The sequence below is a fragment of the Spinacia oleracea genome, chromosome 1 (genome assembly GCF_020520425.1).
Source record: "Spinacia oleracea cultivar Varoflay chromosome 1, BTI_SOV_V1, whole genome shotgun sequence".
Classification (NCBI taxonomy): Eukaryota; Viridiplantae; Streptophyta; class Magnoliopsida; order Caryophyllales; family Amaranthaceae; genus Spinacia; species Spinacia oleracea.
The window spans coordinates 70280251-70295756 of record NC_079487.1 but is presented as its reverse complement, the minus strand read 5'-3'; the positions used below and the strand labels follow the sequence as shown (position 1 = coordinate 70295756).

Below are 15506 nucleotides of genomic sequence, written 5' to 3'. Positions count from 1 at the left end.
GAACTCCTCGTAGTAGAACCAAAAAAGAAAGATAACGATAGCCCCTCCTAAAAGTACGTAACATTCCATCTTAATGCTGCATTGATCGCTTGTGGTCCGGGAAAATATAATATTTGTGTCAGAATTGCATAAAACAATTCAGAGGTGATCAAAACCCGGCCGGATTGGGCTTTAATTTGAAAACTCATACCCAAATCTATAAATTAATACGGGCTTTTCAGGCTGAAATGAGTTTTTCGGGTTGGGCTCGAACTTCGGTTTATGCGTGTTTGAGGTTTCCCAAACCCACATGTTTTTGGTTTGGGCTGGGCTAGCGGGTTGAGCTATGGTTGATAAGGTTAATTCAAAGATCAAAATCATAATCATATCTGGTTTTGACGATTCTCGATGGCCTACTGGTTTTGCTCTTGCGTCGTGAGCTACTCCCCTTTCCACCATAAACTAGGAAAATAACAAATAAACCAACTAACTTAGGAGTCTTAGATGAACAAGACTCCCATCATCATCAAGTCCACCGTAACTCTTTGAATCCTTGTTTGATGTGGTTTGTAGTCCATTTTGTATTCTTCACTAAGATGTGTTTAATTCCCAACACAACTATTAAGGGACCAATCACTTGAGAATTCTTTTGAGGTGATATAATTGTAGTACATTATAAGGTTGCAATTGTAATCAAAATCATATTAAGAAAATAACAAGATATGAGGCTTTATTTGGTACAACATTAGTAAATAAAGGGAAGGGAAAAGAAAGGAAAAGAAGGAAATGAAGATTCAATACAATACAGATCTTTTCCTTCTATTTCCCTTCCCTTTCCTTCCCATCAAATCCCATATGATTTTTGAAACCAAATACAGAAAAACCATATTTTTTTCTTTTGCTTTATCTTCTTTTCTTTCAAATTCCATTCTACTATAGAATAGAGAATACAACGTACCCAATAGAAAATCCCAATAAGCATTTTAATCAATGTAGCCCTTAAATAAAATTCTACCATATAATCAATATGTTTATATGTGATCGGCTCTGTCTCTGTCTAACTTATCTGTTTCTCATATTCGTATTTATATTATAATTTTTACATGTTAGTCAGACGCAGGTTTCGTAGGCTAATTTTCTTAATGTAGGTGGAACAAAGTTAAGGCTACCATGAGGGTAGTGGCGGGAGCCACCAATTAGTGTTGAGGTAAGGTGTAGGGTTGTTTCTTTGTTGATGTTGTAATCTTCTAGGGTATTCATTCTTTCTTCATAATCCTCTTTTTCGAGCAGCTCTTTATCACCCATCATAATTCGTTGTTGGTCCATTGGAATACCATCCTTCTCTTTAATCATCGATTTTAGATCCACGATACTGTTGCTTCCTTCTACCTCTAGGGTTATGGTGTTTCCTCTTAGGGTTTTCACAAATATTTGCATAATTGCTTGTTTCTTTATTATTATTATTATTATTTTATGATATTTATTTTTTTAGCACTCCCTCGTTAAGGCCATATATATATATATATATATATATAGAATTATAGAAACGCTTGGACTCCAAGGTTTGCATTAAAGGAAATTTTTTAAATTCATTGGGCTCACGCGATCGAATTGGAGACGTGGACTAGTTTTACAACTCCAAAATTAACCTAATAATGCTCTCACAGAAAAACAGTAACAGAATCTATACCTAGTATTTAAAAACTCAAACCACCAACCTCACATCTCTTCTTTATCAATCCACGCGTCTCACTTTCCTTTCACTGCTTCTCCATCAACGCTTCCCTCATACACCTTTCCACTTCCACTTGGTTCATGATCAATGCCCCATTCAACCGATCATTTAAACAATTAAATTTTTACCTTCATTTTTCCAAATTGATCATTTAAACAATTAAATTTTCACATTCCTCTTTCCAAATTTAATTTGACTGTTTCAGTCAATAGAACTGGAACCATTAATTCGAATATTGAGAAAAACGGTAGATTGTTTGAGTTATCTGAAACTATTCAAATTCAATAAATGTAGGAAAGATGAAACAACATGAGTTTGTGGGTGGTTTAGGAGTTCGATTATTGCTGTTCCAGTAGGAACACGCACAAGAGGGGGGGGGGGTGAATTGTAATTGGAACTTTGGTAAAGTTTCTCGCGAAACTTAGAAACAATCAAGGAACTGAGAATAGAAAAGACAATAACAATAATTGTGAAAACTTCTTGACACTAATCAAGAAGAGAATTCCTTTTATTATAGTAATACCTCGATTACGATAATCTCTCAAACACAAGTTCCTCTCAAACTTGTGTTCCTCACAGTAATCTACTCTGATTACAACTCTTTTACTTCTCTCTCTCAGACTTAAACTCTAAGTCTAAACAGGATAACTCTATCCTCACTAATACAAAATACAATTCGTGTTTGAATAACTCTAGATATTCATGATGCTTTTGTGTGGATATAGGGCACTTAGGAACTTTGAATTAACTAGGACACAAACTGTTTTTAGAAAATCTTTGACAATACGTTTTTAGGAAAGCAAGAACTCTTAGAATGTTTGTGTCATTTTTCAGAAAACATACTTGCCCTTTTATAGATTTATCCCTAGGGTTAGTTCCCTTCAAAACCTCAACTGCCAACTGCCAGTGCTTTGTTCTTCACGTCCCTTGACTTGAGGAACAAGGGGAAGACCACTTCCCACGTTTCAGCAACAAGGCAGTTAGTGGTTTGACTCAATCAAACCCTAAAAGATTTTCTTCAACAGATTTTATTTGTTTACAAAAACTGTGGCAAATTTTTAGGAAAATAAGTTTTGATAAAATAACATAAAACGTAAATCTATTTTATATTAAAAACTTATTTTTATTTAATTACATGTTTTCATAAAAATTTCTTCCAGTAAAATAAATGACCTAATTAAATCACAAGTTCCTTGAGTACCCTATATATCTTTTGCAAAATTAATATTTACATAAAATTCCAAGTACAGTAGACTACCTAGACTTTTATGTCTTCCTTTTGTCTGGAACTTGCAACTCAGAAGCTTCAGACGTTCCAGCTCAGGAACAATGATGAGTTCCTCTCTGTCTATCAAAGGAACTCGTGGCCATGAGTCTGTAATAGTTCTTGTGAGTATTTGGAACTCTTGATATGTAACTGTGTTGCTCCTCTTGTGACTTCAAACTGGAACAGATACAACTTCCAGCTCAGGAACTCCAGTGACTGTTCCAAGTGCACGTCAGGAACTTCACCATCTGATTCAAGTTCCTATCCTAATAGAAACTTGGGCATTTACCTGTCCAAAGTAATTAGCAACCATAATTACTGTGAAACAGAACACAAAAATTGAAAAACAAAAGAGAAAGAAAGAAAAAAAAACTTACAGAGAGAGTACACACAAGAGATTGATGCAGGAACTGGGATTGAGTGTACCTTGGAAGTTTGCACCTTGACTTCCCCCTGTTGACATCAACAAAAAGCATAGCACGAAATATAGCCATTCCAAACACAGTGCCCCACGATCAACGTTTGACAAGTTAAGCTAGCCTCAAAGTATTAAACCAACTCACACAATAAATTAAAAGCAAGCAGTAATGATCAAAACTAGAAAACACAGAGAGGTGTAACCAAGCAAGTCAAAATAAGATGGAACAAATACCCAAGTTTGAAAATTATACAGACCAAAAGCAAATTAAAAAGATTGTTCCATGGCAAAAGATAAATGAAACATGGGATAGGGTGATTAGGCTTGAGATGGGGAACCAGAACCAGCAGTTTCTTCTATCGCAGTCTCCTCAAAAGATTCCAGATTATTGATCTTGGTGAGGATTGTGGCACGAGTTGCATTGGCTTGTTCTGAGTGGTGGTGAAGAGTGGTTTGGAGAGTCTTGACACTGGTAACCAATGCACCTATGTGAGCTTGCATTGAGCTGATCCTGTGATCTGTTCCCTCCTGCAGTTCCACCAGATGGGCAACTGTTGCCTTTAGCTCCAATATCTGATCGTCCTTTGTGTTCCAGGCACCTCCATGGTCTGGAACATGTTCCTGTTCATATGGAACACGACGAGCTTTGGACTTTTGGGAGGATCTGGGTGTCCTGTTCCTTGGCACAACAGTTTCTGGCAGTTTCTCTTGTTTGAGTGGAACAGCATCCTCCTCTATGGGCATCTCCTTGACTTCTCCTTCTTCATTTATTTCCATAAAGACAGGCCCTCTTTTCTTGTTCTCCTTCATTGCCACCCTCAAGCTCTTTCTTTTCCCTTGGGATCCTACACTCTTCCTTTTCCCTCGAGATAAAGTTACTTCTAATTGCTCGAGTTCCTCCTCCTCCTCCACTTCTTCTTTAACTTCTGGACCCTCTTGGTCTTCTTCATCCTTCTTTTCAATTTTGCCAGCCTTAATGACTTTCCCTTGAACTACTTTAAGGTTGAGCATAGTGAGCATTTCATTTTGTAGGATTTGGGTTGATTTTAGAGGGATGACGTAGTAGGGAGTGAGGTCAACTGAGAAACTTTTGAAGATTTCAGTGAGAAGCGAAGAGTAAGGGATTTTGAATTTTGGGATGCAGGTGGATAGATGTTTGATCATAATAGCTGGAAAGTTGATGGGAATTTTTCTTTCCAGACAATACATGAGGCATGCATCAAACAAACTGGCTATGTTTCTCTTCTGGATTCGAGGAACTACACCTCTCCACACAATATTGAATAGTAGTTTTTGAAGGGGTGAGAAACAGTTATGTGTTGTGGAGGTGGACACTTTGGAGTTTCCTCCCATTGAACCAACAATGTCATCCTCATTGACACTATCAATGGTCACTGTAATCTGACCTTTCAACCACATATCAAAACCCCTATTGGGTGTACCAAACAGCTGTTCCAGATAGGAGGCATCAAATTCTATGCGAGTTCCATTTACTTTACTTGAGCACACATCATCAACACAAGTAAAGTTTTTGCAGAATTCTTTCATGGCTTCGGGAATTAGGGGTGATTTGGCATAAGTACTTAACAAGCTTACCCACTTTTGGTGTTCGAGGATTTCCATCAATTCATTGAACTTCGTAGCTTCACACCATGTTGAATTGATCGCAAACCCTTCCACCAGATTGCTCTCCTTAGCAGTGAGTTTCTTGACGCTTTTTCCTTCCCCCTGAGGGTGAGCACCCTCCTGGTGTTCTTCAGTTTCTTCGAGTTGTTCACCCGAAGTTTCTACCCTACGCTTTTTGGATTTCCTTGTGGAAGATCCAGGGTTTGAAATTGGGGATTTCATTTCGATGTCAGTGTCGATTGTTTCCCCCTGAGTAATTGCGAGTATTGGATTGTGGGATCGAAGAGGAATTGGCGATTGAATGGGTGAGGTATCCATGGGAACTGGAGATGAAGGATTTCTTTTTCGTTTGAGGGAAGTGAGATCAGTGTTGTTGCTTGTGAGAACCATGGTGAAGGTTTTTATAGGTGAAAGGAGAGGTGGTGTCAGTGGAGAAGGCGTGTGAGAGAAAGAGAAAGGGGGTTGCATGGATTGAATGTGGAAAGGGAAGAGTTTCTCCTATTTATTGCCAATGGAACCGTTCCAAACATTCTTTGAATATGGGTATTCGGTTTTGAATTTTAAAAAAAAATTTAAAAAATTTAAAAGGAAAATGTAGAAATAAATTAAATTAAAACTGTGTTTGACTTTGACTTGCTTAATTTCGTATCTCTGAATTAACTAGTTTGAAAGGAACTGCTTACCTTGCTCATTTGGAGTGTGAGTGTATTTGCCACGATGGTAAGCTTCAACTATGTTTGCACACAAGATTTTGTGTTTGTAATAGTCTATATGTACCATAATTTTTGCTTTTGCCTTAGAGGAACTTCAATTTAGCAATTACCTTAGCTTGATCATTCCGAGTTCCATCCTCATTTTCTCATGTTTCTCTCTGTTCAAGGGCTTAGTTAAAATATCAGCAATTTGGTGATCAGTTTGGCAAAAATCTAATTTGATCAAACCTTTCTCAACATTATCTTTAAGGAAATGGTGTCTAATGTGGATGTGTTTGACCCGGGAATGATGAACCGGATATTTTGAAATACAAATAGCACTAGTGTTATCACAATAGATAGGAACACAATCATAGATAATACCAAAATCTCTTAACTGTTGTTTTATCCATAGAATTTGTGAGCAACAAGCTGCAGCAGCTACATACTCAGCTTCAGCGGTGGATAGAGCAACAGTGTTCTGTTTCTTGGAACCCCAAGAAACCATGCATGGACCTAGGAACTGTACCATACCTGATGTGCTTTTTCTATTCACTAAGTCACCTGCATAATCAGCATCAGCATATCCTTTTAGCTCGAATGATCCACTTCTTGGATAGTATAGGCATAGGTCATCAGTTCCTTTGAGATATCTTAGTATTCTTTTCACAGCAGTTAGATGGGACTCCTTTGGATTGGATTGAAATCTTGCACATAGTCCTCTGTATTTCGTTTGATTCACACTTTTCCCATTTGGATCAGTGTCTAATCTGGTAGCTGTTCCCATGGGAGTGTGGTTTACTTTGGCTGATTCTAGCTCATATTTCTTTAGGAGTTCCTTCACATACTTTTGTTGGTGTATCATGATTCCTTCCTCGGGGTTTGCTTGATTTGTAAACCAAGGAAGAAGTTGAGTTCCCCCATCATGCTCATTTCAAATTCACTGCTCATCAAGTTTGCAAAATCCTTGCACAAATTCTCATTAGTTGCTCCAAATAATATATCATCAACATAAATTTGAACTACTAACAAGTCAGTTCCTCTAGATTTTAAGAATAAAGTTTTGTCTATTCTACCTCTTTTAAAATCATTTTGAAGGAGGAACTTTGATAATCTCTCGTACCAAGATCTAGGGGCTTGTTTTAGTCCATAAAGAGCCTTATCTAATTTGTAAATATGATTTGGAAATTCGGGATTTTCAAATCCAGGGGGTTGTTCTACATAAACATCTTCCTCTAAGAAACCACATTTAACATCCATTTGATAAAGTTTAAAACCCATGAAAGCAGCAAAAGCAATTAAAATTCTAATGGCTTCTAATCTAGCAACAGGTGCAAATGTTTCTTCAAAGTCAATACCTTCCTGTTGGTTATAACCTTTGACCACTAACCTTGCTTTGTTCCTTATGATTGTTGCATGTTCATCTTTCTTGTTCCGGAACACCCATTTCAGCCCTATCACCTTCTGGTGCTTTGGTTTGGGTTCCAAGTGCCATACCTTGTTTCTTTTGAATTCATTTAATTCTTCTTGCATGGCTATGATCCATTCAGCATCCTCCAGAGCCTCAATGTGATTCCTTGGCTCAAATATGGAGAGGAACGCGTGGAATGCACAAAAGTTCCTTAGCTGTGACCTTGTCTGAGTTCATTTTCTGATGTCACTCATAATGAGTTCTATTGGGTGAGACTTTTGATGCTTCCAAGGTTTAGGTTGAAACTGAGCTACTGGTGTTGTGGCATTTTCGTCAGTTCCTTCTATGACCTGAGTTCCCTGTTGGTCATTGTGGGGTTCCTCTGGTTCTGGTGTTGTTTCTGGATCTTCTTGGATTTCTTCTTGTTCCACTAGTACGGGAACTTCTTGATTTTGTTGAGCAGTTCCTCTGGCTGTGTGTTTGCTTGGTTGGAACTCCTCATCTGCAGCACGAGATAAACCAATCTCGAAATGTTCTTGTTCCTGTACTATATCAGTTTTGTTAGATTCATCAAATATTATATGTACACTTTCCTCAACACACATAGACCTTTTGTTATCAACTCTGTAAGCTTTGCTATTTAAGGCATATCCTAGGAACACTGCCTCATCGCTTCTTTCATCAAACTTCCCCAAGTTCCTTTTTCCATTGTTGTGGACAAAACATTTGCTACCAAAGGCTCTAAAGTAAGAGATGTTGGGTTTTATACCTTTTAGTAGCTCATAGGGGGTTTTGTTTAGGATTGCTCGAATCATAACTCTATTTATAATATAACAAGCTGTATTGACTGCTTCAGCCCAGAAGTTCCTAGGCAGGGAACTGGCTATTAACATGGTTCTTGCCATGTCCTCTAAGGTTCTATTTTTCCTCTCAACAACTCCATTTTGTTGTGGAGTTCTGGGAGCTGAGAAATTGTGGTCCATACCTTGTTCCTTGCAGTATTCATCGAATTTGTAATTTTCAAATTCTGTTCCATGGTCAGATCTTATATGGATCAGTTGATGACCTGTGGTTTTCTGAATTTTCTTTGAAAATGCAACAAACTCATCAAACGTTTCATCCTTGCTTGTTAGAAAAATGACCCAAGTAAAGCGAGAGTAATCATCAACAATAACTAATACATATTTTTTCCCACTTCTGCTTTGAATTCTCATTGGGCCACATAAGTCCATATGGATGAGTTCCAATGGTTTTGTGGTACTTACCAATTTCTTAGACTTAAAGGAACTTCGGACATGCTTGCCTTTTGCACATGCATCACACACTTTATCAGTTAGGAACTTGATTGAGGGGAGTCCTCGAACCAGTTCCTTTGATCTTAGTTTGTCAAGCAGGGAGAAACTAGCATGTCCAAACCTCCTGTGCCATAGTAGGGAATCTTCTTCAAAGGCACTGAGGCAGGTTAAATTGTTCCTGGGAACTGTATTGAGATCCACAGAATATGTGTTCCCTTTACGAGTTCCTTCCAAAATAACCTTCCCAGTGTTATTATTGATGATTTGACAATTTTCAGAAGTAAAACTTACAGAGTTTCCTTTGTCACAAAATTGAGAAATGCTTAGTAGACTGTGCATTAAACCCTCGACTAAAAATACATTTTCAATGGCATAGGAACTTGACCTTCCAACTTTTCCAATTCCAACAATTTCTCCTTTCATGTTGTCTCCAAAGGTCACAGTTCCTCCATTGTAGGCTTCTAGTGAGAGGAATTTAGATTTGTCTCCTGTCATGTGTTTGGAACACCCGCTGTCGAGATACCACGAGCTGTTCCCCTTCACTAGAATTTCTTCTGATGGAACTTGATCAGTTCCTTCTGTTCTAGCCATAAGGCAGAGATTTGCAGTTTCTTCATTTGGTTGTTCCTCATCGTCTTCTGAGTCTGTTGCTTCGCCCCATGCAGCTATCATGGTCTTCTGAGTCAGTTTTGGAACTAGTGATTTTCTTAGCAAAGTTCCTTCCTTTCTGGTTTCCTGGTTTGAAGTTCCTGTAGAGCTTTCTCATTCTTCTAACCAGCATGGCAGCCTCTTCTTCATCTAGTTCAGATTCGTCGAGTTCCTCAGCTTTTAGAGCAAGTCCTCGATTTCTAGAGCTCTCAGGAACAGCAGCTCCAAGATGCAATTCGTGTGTCATCAAGGAACCAACAAGTTGTTCAATGTTGAACTTGGTAAAGTCCTTTGTTCTCCAATGCAGTGACCTTTGTTCTCCAACGATCATCTTGTGGCATGCTTCTTAGTATTTTTCTTACCTGTTCATCTGTGGGAATGATTCTACCAAGAGAAACTAATTCATTGGTTATGTTAGTAAATCTAGTGAACATTTCTTGAATAGTTTCTTTTGGAAGCATTTCAAATCTTTCATATTTAGACATCAAAAGGTCAATTTTGGAACGCGTAACTTCATTAGTTCCTTCGTGGGTTACTTGTAGTAATTCCCAAATCTGTTTTGCGTTCTTGCACCCCATGACCCTGTTGTGTTCATGAGGTCCAAGCCCACAATGCAAGATTTTGACAGCCATGGCATTCATCTCATATTTATCAAAGTCTTCTTTAGAAAATTCAGACATTGGTTTAGGAACTACCTCGTTTTCAGCATTGGTCTTTGTTACCTCGAAGTCTCCAACTTCAATTACACGCCAAACTTGGTAATTTTCAGCTTTGATGAATATCTCCATTCTGTTCTTCCAGTATGAGTAGAACTTGCCATTGAACATAGGTGGCCTTTGTGTCGAGTAACCTTCTTCCAGTTTCTCTTGTGAGTTCATACTTTCAGGAACTTGACTCAAACAGGGTTTCCTGTGTTTTTAGTGAGTACTGGCTCTGATACCAACTGTTGTTCCAGTAGGAACACGCACAAGAGGGGGGGGTGAATTGTAATTGGAACTTTGGTAAAGTTTCTCGCGAAACTTAGAAACAATCAAGGAACTGAGAATAGAAAAGACAATAACAATAATTGTGAAAACTTCTTGACACTAATCAAGAAGAGAATTCCTTTTATTATAGTAATACCTCGATTACGATAATCTCTCAAACACAAGTTCCTCTCAAACTTGTGTTCCTCACAGTAATCTACTCTGATTACAACTCTTTTACTTCTCTCTCTCAGACTTAAACTCTAAGTCTAAACAGGATAACTCTATCCTCACTAATACAAAATACAATTCGTGTTTGGATAACTCTAGATATTAATGATGCTTTTGTGTGGATATAGGGCACTTAGGAACTTTGAATTAACTAGGACACAAACTGTTTTTAGAAAATCTTTGACAATACGTTTTTAGGAAAGCAAGAACTATTAGAATATTTGTGTCATTTTTCAGAAAACATACTTGCCCTTTTATAGATTTATCCCTAGGGTTAGTTCCCTTCAAAACCTCAACTGCCAACTGCCAGTGCTTTGTTCTTCACGTCCCTTGACTTGAGGAACAAGGGGAAGACCACTTCCCACGTTTCAGCAACAAGGCAGTTAGTGGTTTGACTCAATCAAACCCTAAAAGATTTTCTTCAACAGATTTTATTTGTTTACAAAAACTGTGGCAAATTTTTAGGAAAATAAGTTTTGATAAAATAACATAAAACGTAAATCTATTTTATATTAAAAACTTATTTTTATTTAATTACATGTTTTCATAAAAATTTGCTCCAGTAAAATAAATGACCTAATTAAATCACAAGTTCCTTGAGTACCCTATATATCTTTTGCAAAATTAATATTTACATAAAATTCCAAGTACAGTAGACTACCTAGACTTTTATGTCTTCCTTTTGTCTGGAACTTGCAACTCAGAAGCTTCATACGTTCCAGCTCAGGAACAATGACGAGTTCCTCTCTGTCTATCAAAGGAACTCGTGGCCATGAGTCTGTAATAGTTCTTGTGAGTATTTGGAACTCTTGATATGTAACTGTGTTGCTCCTCTTGTGACTTCAAACTGGAACAGATACAACTTCCAGCTCATGAACTCCAGTGACTGTTCCAAGTGCACGTCAGGAACTTCACCATCTGATTCAAGTTCCTATCATAATAAAAACTTGGGCATTTACCTGTCCAAAGTCATTAGCAACCATAATTAGAAAGTTTGCAATATGTGTGTGTCATCAACCAAAATTTAGGAACAACAATTATATATCCACCTCAAATAGGTTTCCCAATCACTTCCACATTCTCGAAAGCCTGAATCGCCGGCCCCGACCTCAGCGCAACAACGATGCCTCGGCTGAGAGGTGCAACAAATACCAATTCCGTGGGTGGTAGACGGCCAGCAATAGCCGGAAAATTTGCTCCTTATCTCCCGGTCCGCCGTAAAGGTAGCAAGCGAAGGACGGTGGAAACTGCGGTCCACGGTTCGGGAGTGCTGTGGGCCTGTTGCTCCAGGAAGTGAAAGCATATGAGGCGTTGAGTCCTGAGATAGCTGTGAGGAAGAGGAGGAGAGAGACTAACAAAGCGGAGAATAGTGCAAATAGCCACTTCTTCCTCTCTGCAGCTCCCATAACAATGGCGATATCGTAGTTTTTAGTTTAATCATATGTCAAAAACTAATTGAAAACCTAGATGAAATTCCATGGATTTTCAGTGGTTTGGTAAAGATGGAGCTTGTATACGATGAGATTTTTCTGGATCTTCTTAGCATTTGCCGTCGAATTCTGATGAAAATTTCAAGAATACTGGAAACTGTGCTGAAAAGTAAAAACTTTGCCAACAATCGAATGAAATTGAGGGAAGAAATGTGATTGAATTTAATTGATCGGAAGAGGATGCATTACGGGTTTGCAAATATATAATTTCTTCTTCAACTACTACAGTAAGCATAAAATTTCGAATTTATTGCTCTTCGATGTAACCGATCATTTGATACTGACTTGGGTTTTATTTTGTCCATTATATATTATAAATTTTAAATTAATTTAAATCTTCCTAGATACAAAAGTTTGTATAGACTTGCCTTAAATTGGGTTTAATTAAGTATAGTTGAGGTGTACGGAGTATTTGACAATTAGTGTAGTCTATGATCCTATCAAAGTGCTCAAATGTCTGATCTTATTGCTTTTAAAGAGCCTTCAGACTCTGTTCTTCCTTTTTTTATTATGCAAAACAATGTCTATCTTTTATATGTTATAAAGTTTAAATTACACCTTATGCTATTTGATTAAGAAGATGGTGGTGGTGTTTCAATATTGGAATATCACTACAAATTTAAAGGTAATATAATTCCCGAAGAGTGCTTGTAGATGAAATTTGATGTCGAAGACAAATATTTAAATGGATCCATTGACCTCACCCATGTGTAGTAAAATATTTGAAATCAGAAGTGCAAGGACTACGTTTGTCAAAGTCATGTTCCTAATATTGGAAGAGTAGTAATGTTGCTTTAGCTCAATAAGCCAGGTTAATATTAGATTATGAATAACTCGGAGTAACTTACAAGAGGTGGTGGCATAATCAGAAAAGAATTAGCTAGCAAATTGGTTCTTCGGCAAATACTGTGAAAAAATCTTGGCCTTCAGCAACAATGGAAACACTTGCATTGAATCCATATTTATATGAAAAGCCAACCAAGTTCGTGCTTTACATAGTAGTATAGTACAATACTACTCACTTGCTCCAAAACCATGGAGTAACGGTTGTCATTAATGCAATCAAATGCTTACTCGGCTGGAGAATGAATTCACATCTTATATTCTTATGATAATTACTGTACAATATTGTTGCATGTCTCACACTAATAATTGGTAATTTAGTCTATGATATTAAGGTGGTTAAGTGTTGATTTTTTTAATACTCCGTAGTTTTTTTAAATAAAAAAATACTCTTAATACGGGAGTATAAAGTTCCTTAAAAATATTTTGGCAAAATATGAGCACGATCCCTTTATGTAGATTTTCACAACCTTAAACTCATTGTGTGGTAGGCAGTCGGCAATGTTGCGAGTGTAACTTACTTCAAATAAGATTTTTTGTACTCTTGAATGTACTCATGATACTCCTTTTTATTAATTGTATTACCGTTTTACTTTCTTATTTTGGTATAAAAGAGTTATGACCCTTATTCAAAATATAAACATATTCTTCCCTCGAAAAAAAGAATGAACACATGTGTATATTTTAAATTTCACATAAATCAGCCCGTTCGTTGAACGGGGCAAAAAACTAGTTCAAATAAATATACAACTAATCAATACCGATCAAATGAAGTTAACAATTTATAACACTTCAAACCACAGATAACGAGGTCCAAAAATTGCAATTTTTTTCGCGCAAATATACAAATAGAGAGGGGCTTTCGAACCTGTAATATGTCCGTATACAAAACATTAATCTTAACCATCGGTTAAAAATTTACAAAAATTATGATTACCACGGAATATTTAATTTGTCCACTACTTAACTCCTTGGCTAATCCTATAACCGAACAATTAGTGTAGCTTGATGTTATGCATGTGTAGGGTTATTTCATTCTATATATTGTACTCCCTCTATTTCTAAATGTTCTATCCATATGGAATCAAGTTGGGTTTTTAAGAAAAATAGAATCTTGGTTTGTATGGATATAAGTGTAATGATTGGGTGTAAGAGAAATGATTGTGTGTAAGTGATTGGAATAAAAGAAGGAGAGAGAAAACAATAAATAATTAGTGTGTTGTATTATTATTAATAAAATAAATCAGATTTTCTCACCACAAATTTGTTTACCGGAATTCGAACAACGATCAACAAAAAAATTCGAAAAAATTCAATCTGGAAATTCGAATAAAAATTCAAACCCAGAAATTAAAAAAAAAAAAACAACAACAACAACAACAAAAAAATCAACCCAAAAATCAACAAAAATTCAACCCATAAATTAGAACAAAAATTCAAACAAAAAAATCAAGAATTCAACCCAGGAATTCAAACCAAAAAATCAACCCAAAAAAGCCAACAAAATTCAAGAAATCAACCCAAAAAATCAAGAATTTCGAACCCAAAAAATCCAAAAATCAACCCAAAAATCAACACAAAATTCAACCCAGAAATTCGAACAAAAATTCAAACCCAGAAATTCAAAAAAATAAATCAAGAATTCAACCCAGAAATTCACAAAAAATCGAACAAATTCGAACCCAAAAAGCAACCAAAAATCAATCCAAAAATCAACAAATTCGAACCCAAAAAGCAACCAAAAATCAACAAATTCGAACCCAAAAACCAACCAAAAATCAACCAAAAAAATAAACCCAAAAATCAACAAATTCGAACAAAATCAACCAACAGAAAATCGACTTTTGAACCACAAAAATCAACAAAATAAAATAAAAATCAACAATTTTACCATAAATCCAAGATTTTGAAGATTTAGAGGTCAAATTCGACCATGAAAACTCTAGATCTAGAATTTTTAAGGTCGAATTTCACCCTCTAAAGCCTTAATATAGAGTTTTTTTCCAGAGATGGTGGTGGAAACACAAAGGCGGGGGAGGTGTGGTGGTGGTGGTGGTGGTGGTTGCGGCGAAAATCTACAAAAGAGGTTTTGGGAGGAGAGAGAGTGAAAAATTTGAGGGAGGAGAGAGATGAAATTAGAAGAGGGAGGGAGGGGAGGCGCATCAGAAGAAAGAGGGAGGAGAGAGAGTGAAAATTTTGAGGGAGGAGAGAGATGAAATCAGAAGAGGAGGGAGGGGAGGGAGGGGAGACGCATCAGAAGAGGGAGGGAGGAGAGAGAGTGAAAACATGAGGGAGGAGAGAGAGGGAAATCAGAAAAGGGAGGGAGGAGAGAGAGTGAAAGTGATGGGAAGGGAATATTAATTTAATAATGGAGGTTGGGAAAATAAATTGATTAAATATTATGGGTGGGGAAAATTAGGTGGAAATATGGGTAGAATCTTTAGGTATTTTGGTAATTAGATTGAAATGTAAGGGTATTTTAGGAAAAAATGTATGTCCAAAAATAGAAAAGATTCTAAGTGGATACAACATTATGAAATGACTACAAAGGAAACGGATACAACAAAAAAGAAACGGAGGGAGTAATCTGTTAGGGTATTAATTTGTACTTTATATCACCCATAATAAGGCGTCGTTGGTCCATTGAATTTTCTTGCTTTTCTTAGATCTTGGATTTCATATTGATGATGATGTTGTTGGTTCTACCTCTGCGGTTATTTTCACGAATATTGCATCTAGCCATCTAGTATTAATCGGGTGAGTTTCTTTTTATTTATTTTTTATTTATTTATTAAGAGAGATAGATATATCATATATGCGTGTTAATTTAAGTTGTCCCAAGATTAATTTCCAATGTAAACATATATTCTCTATAGATATTTATACAATAAAAACAAATATAGACT

The 15506-nt window shown here is 36.7% G+C and overlaps 1 protein-coding gene and 1 long non-coding RNA gene across 2 annotated transcripts; both read right to left on the bottom strand.

The window, feature by feature from the left end:
• Positions 1-1089: 1089 nt before the first annotated feature.
• LOC130465430 (ubiquitin-like) lies at positions 1090-1416 on the bottom strand. The gene has a single exon (XM_056834181.1). The coding sequence runs from the start codon at positions 1414-1416 to the stop codon at positions 1090-1092; it is 327 nt and encodes a 108-aa protein (XP_056690159.1).
• A 9336-nt stretch (positions 1417-10752) lies between these two features.
• Positions 10753-12017, bottom strand: LOC130465936 (uncharacterized). The gene is made up of 2 exons (XR_008925957.1): positions 11317-12017; positions 10753-11226 (listed from the first exon to the last, which is right to left on the bottom strand). It is a non-coding gene; the product is annotated as an uncharacterized lncRNA (long non-coding RNA).
• Between the last annotated feature and the right edge of the window lie 3489 nt (positions 12018-15506).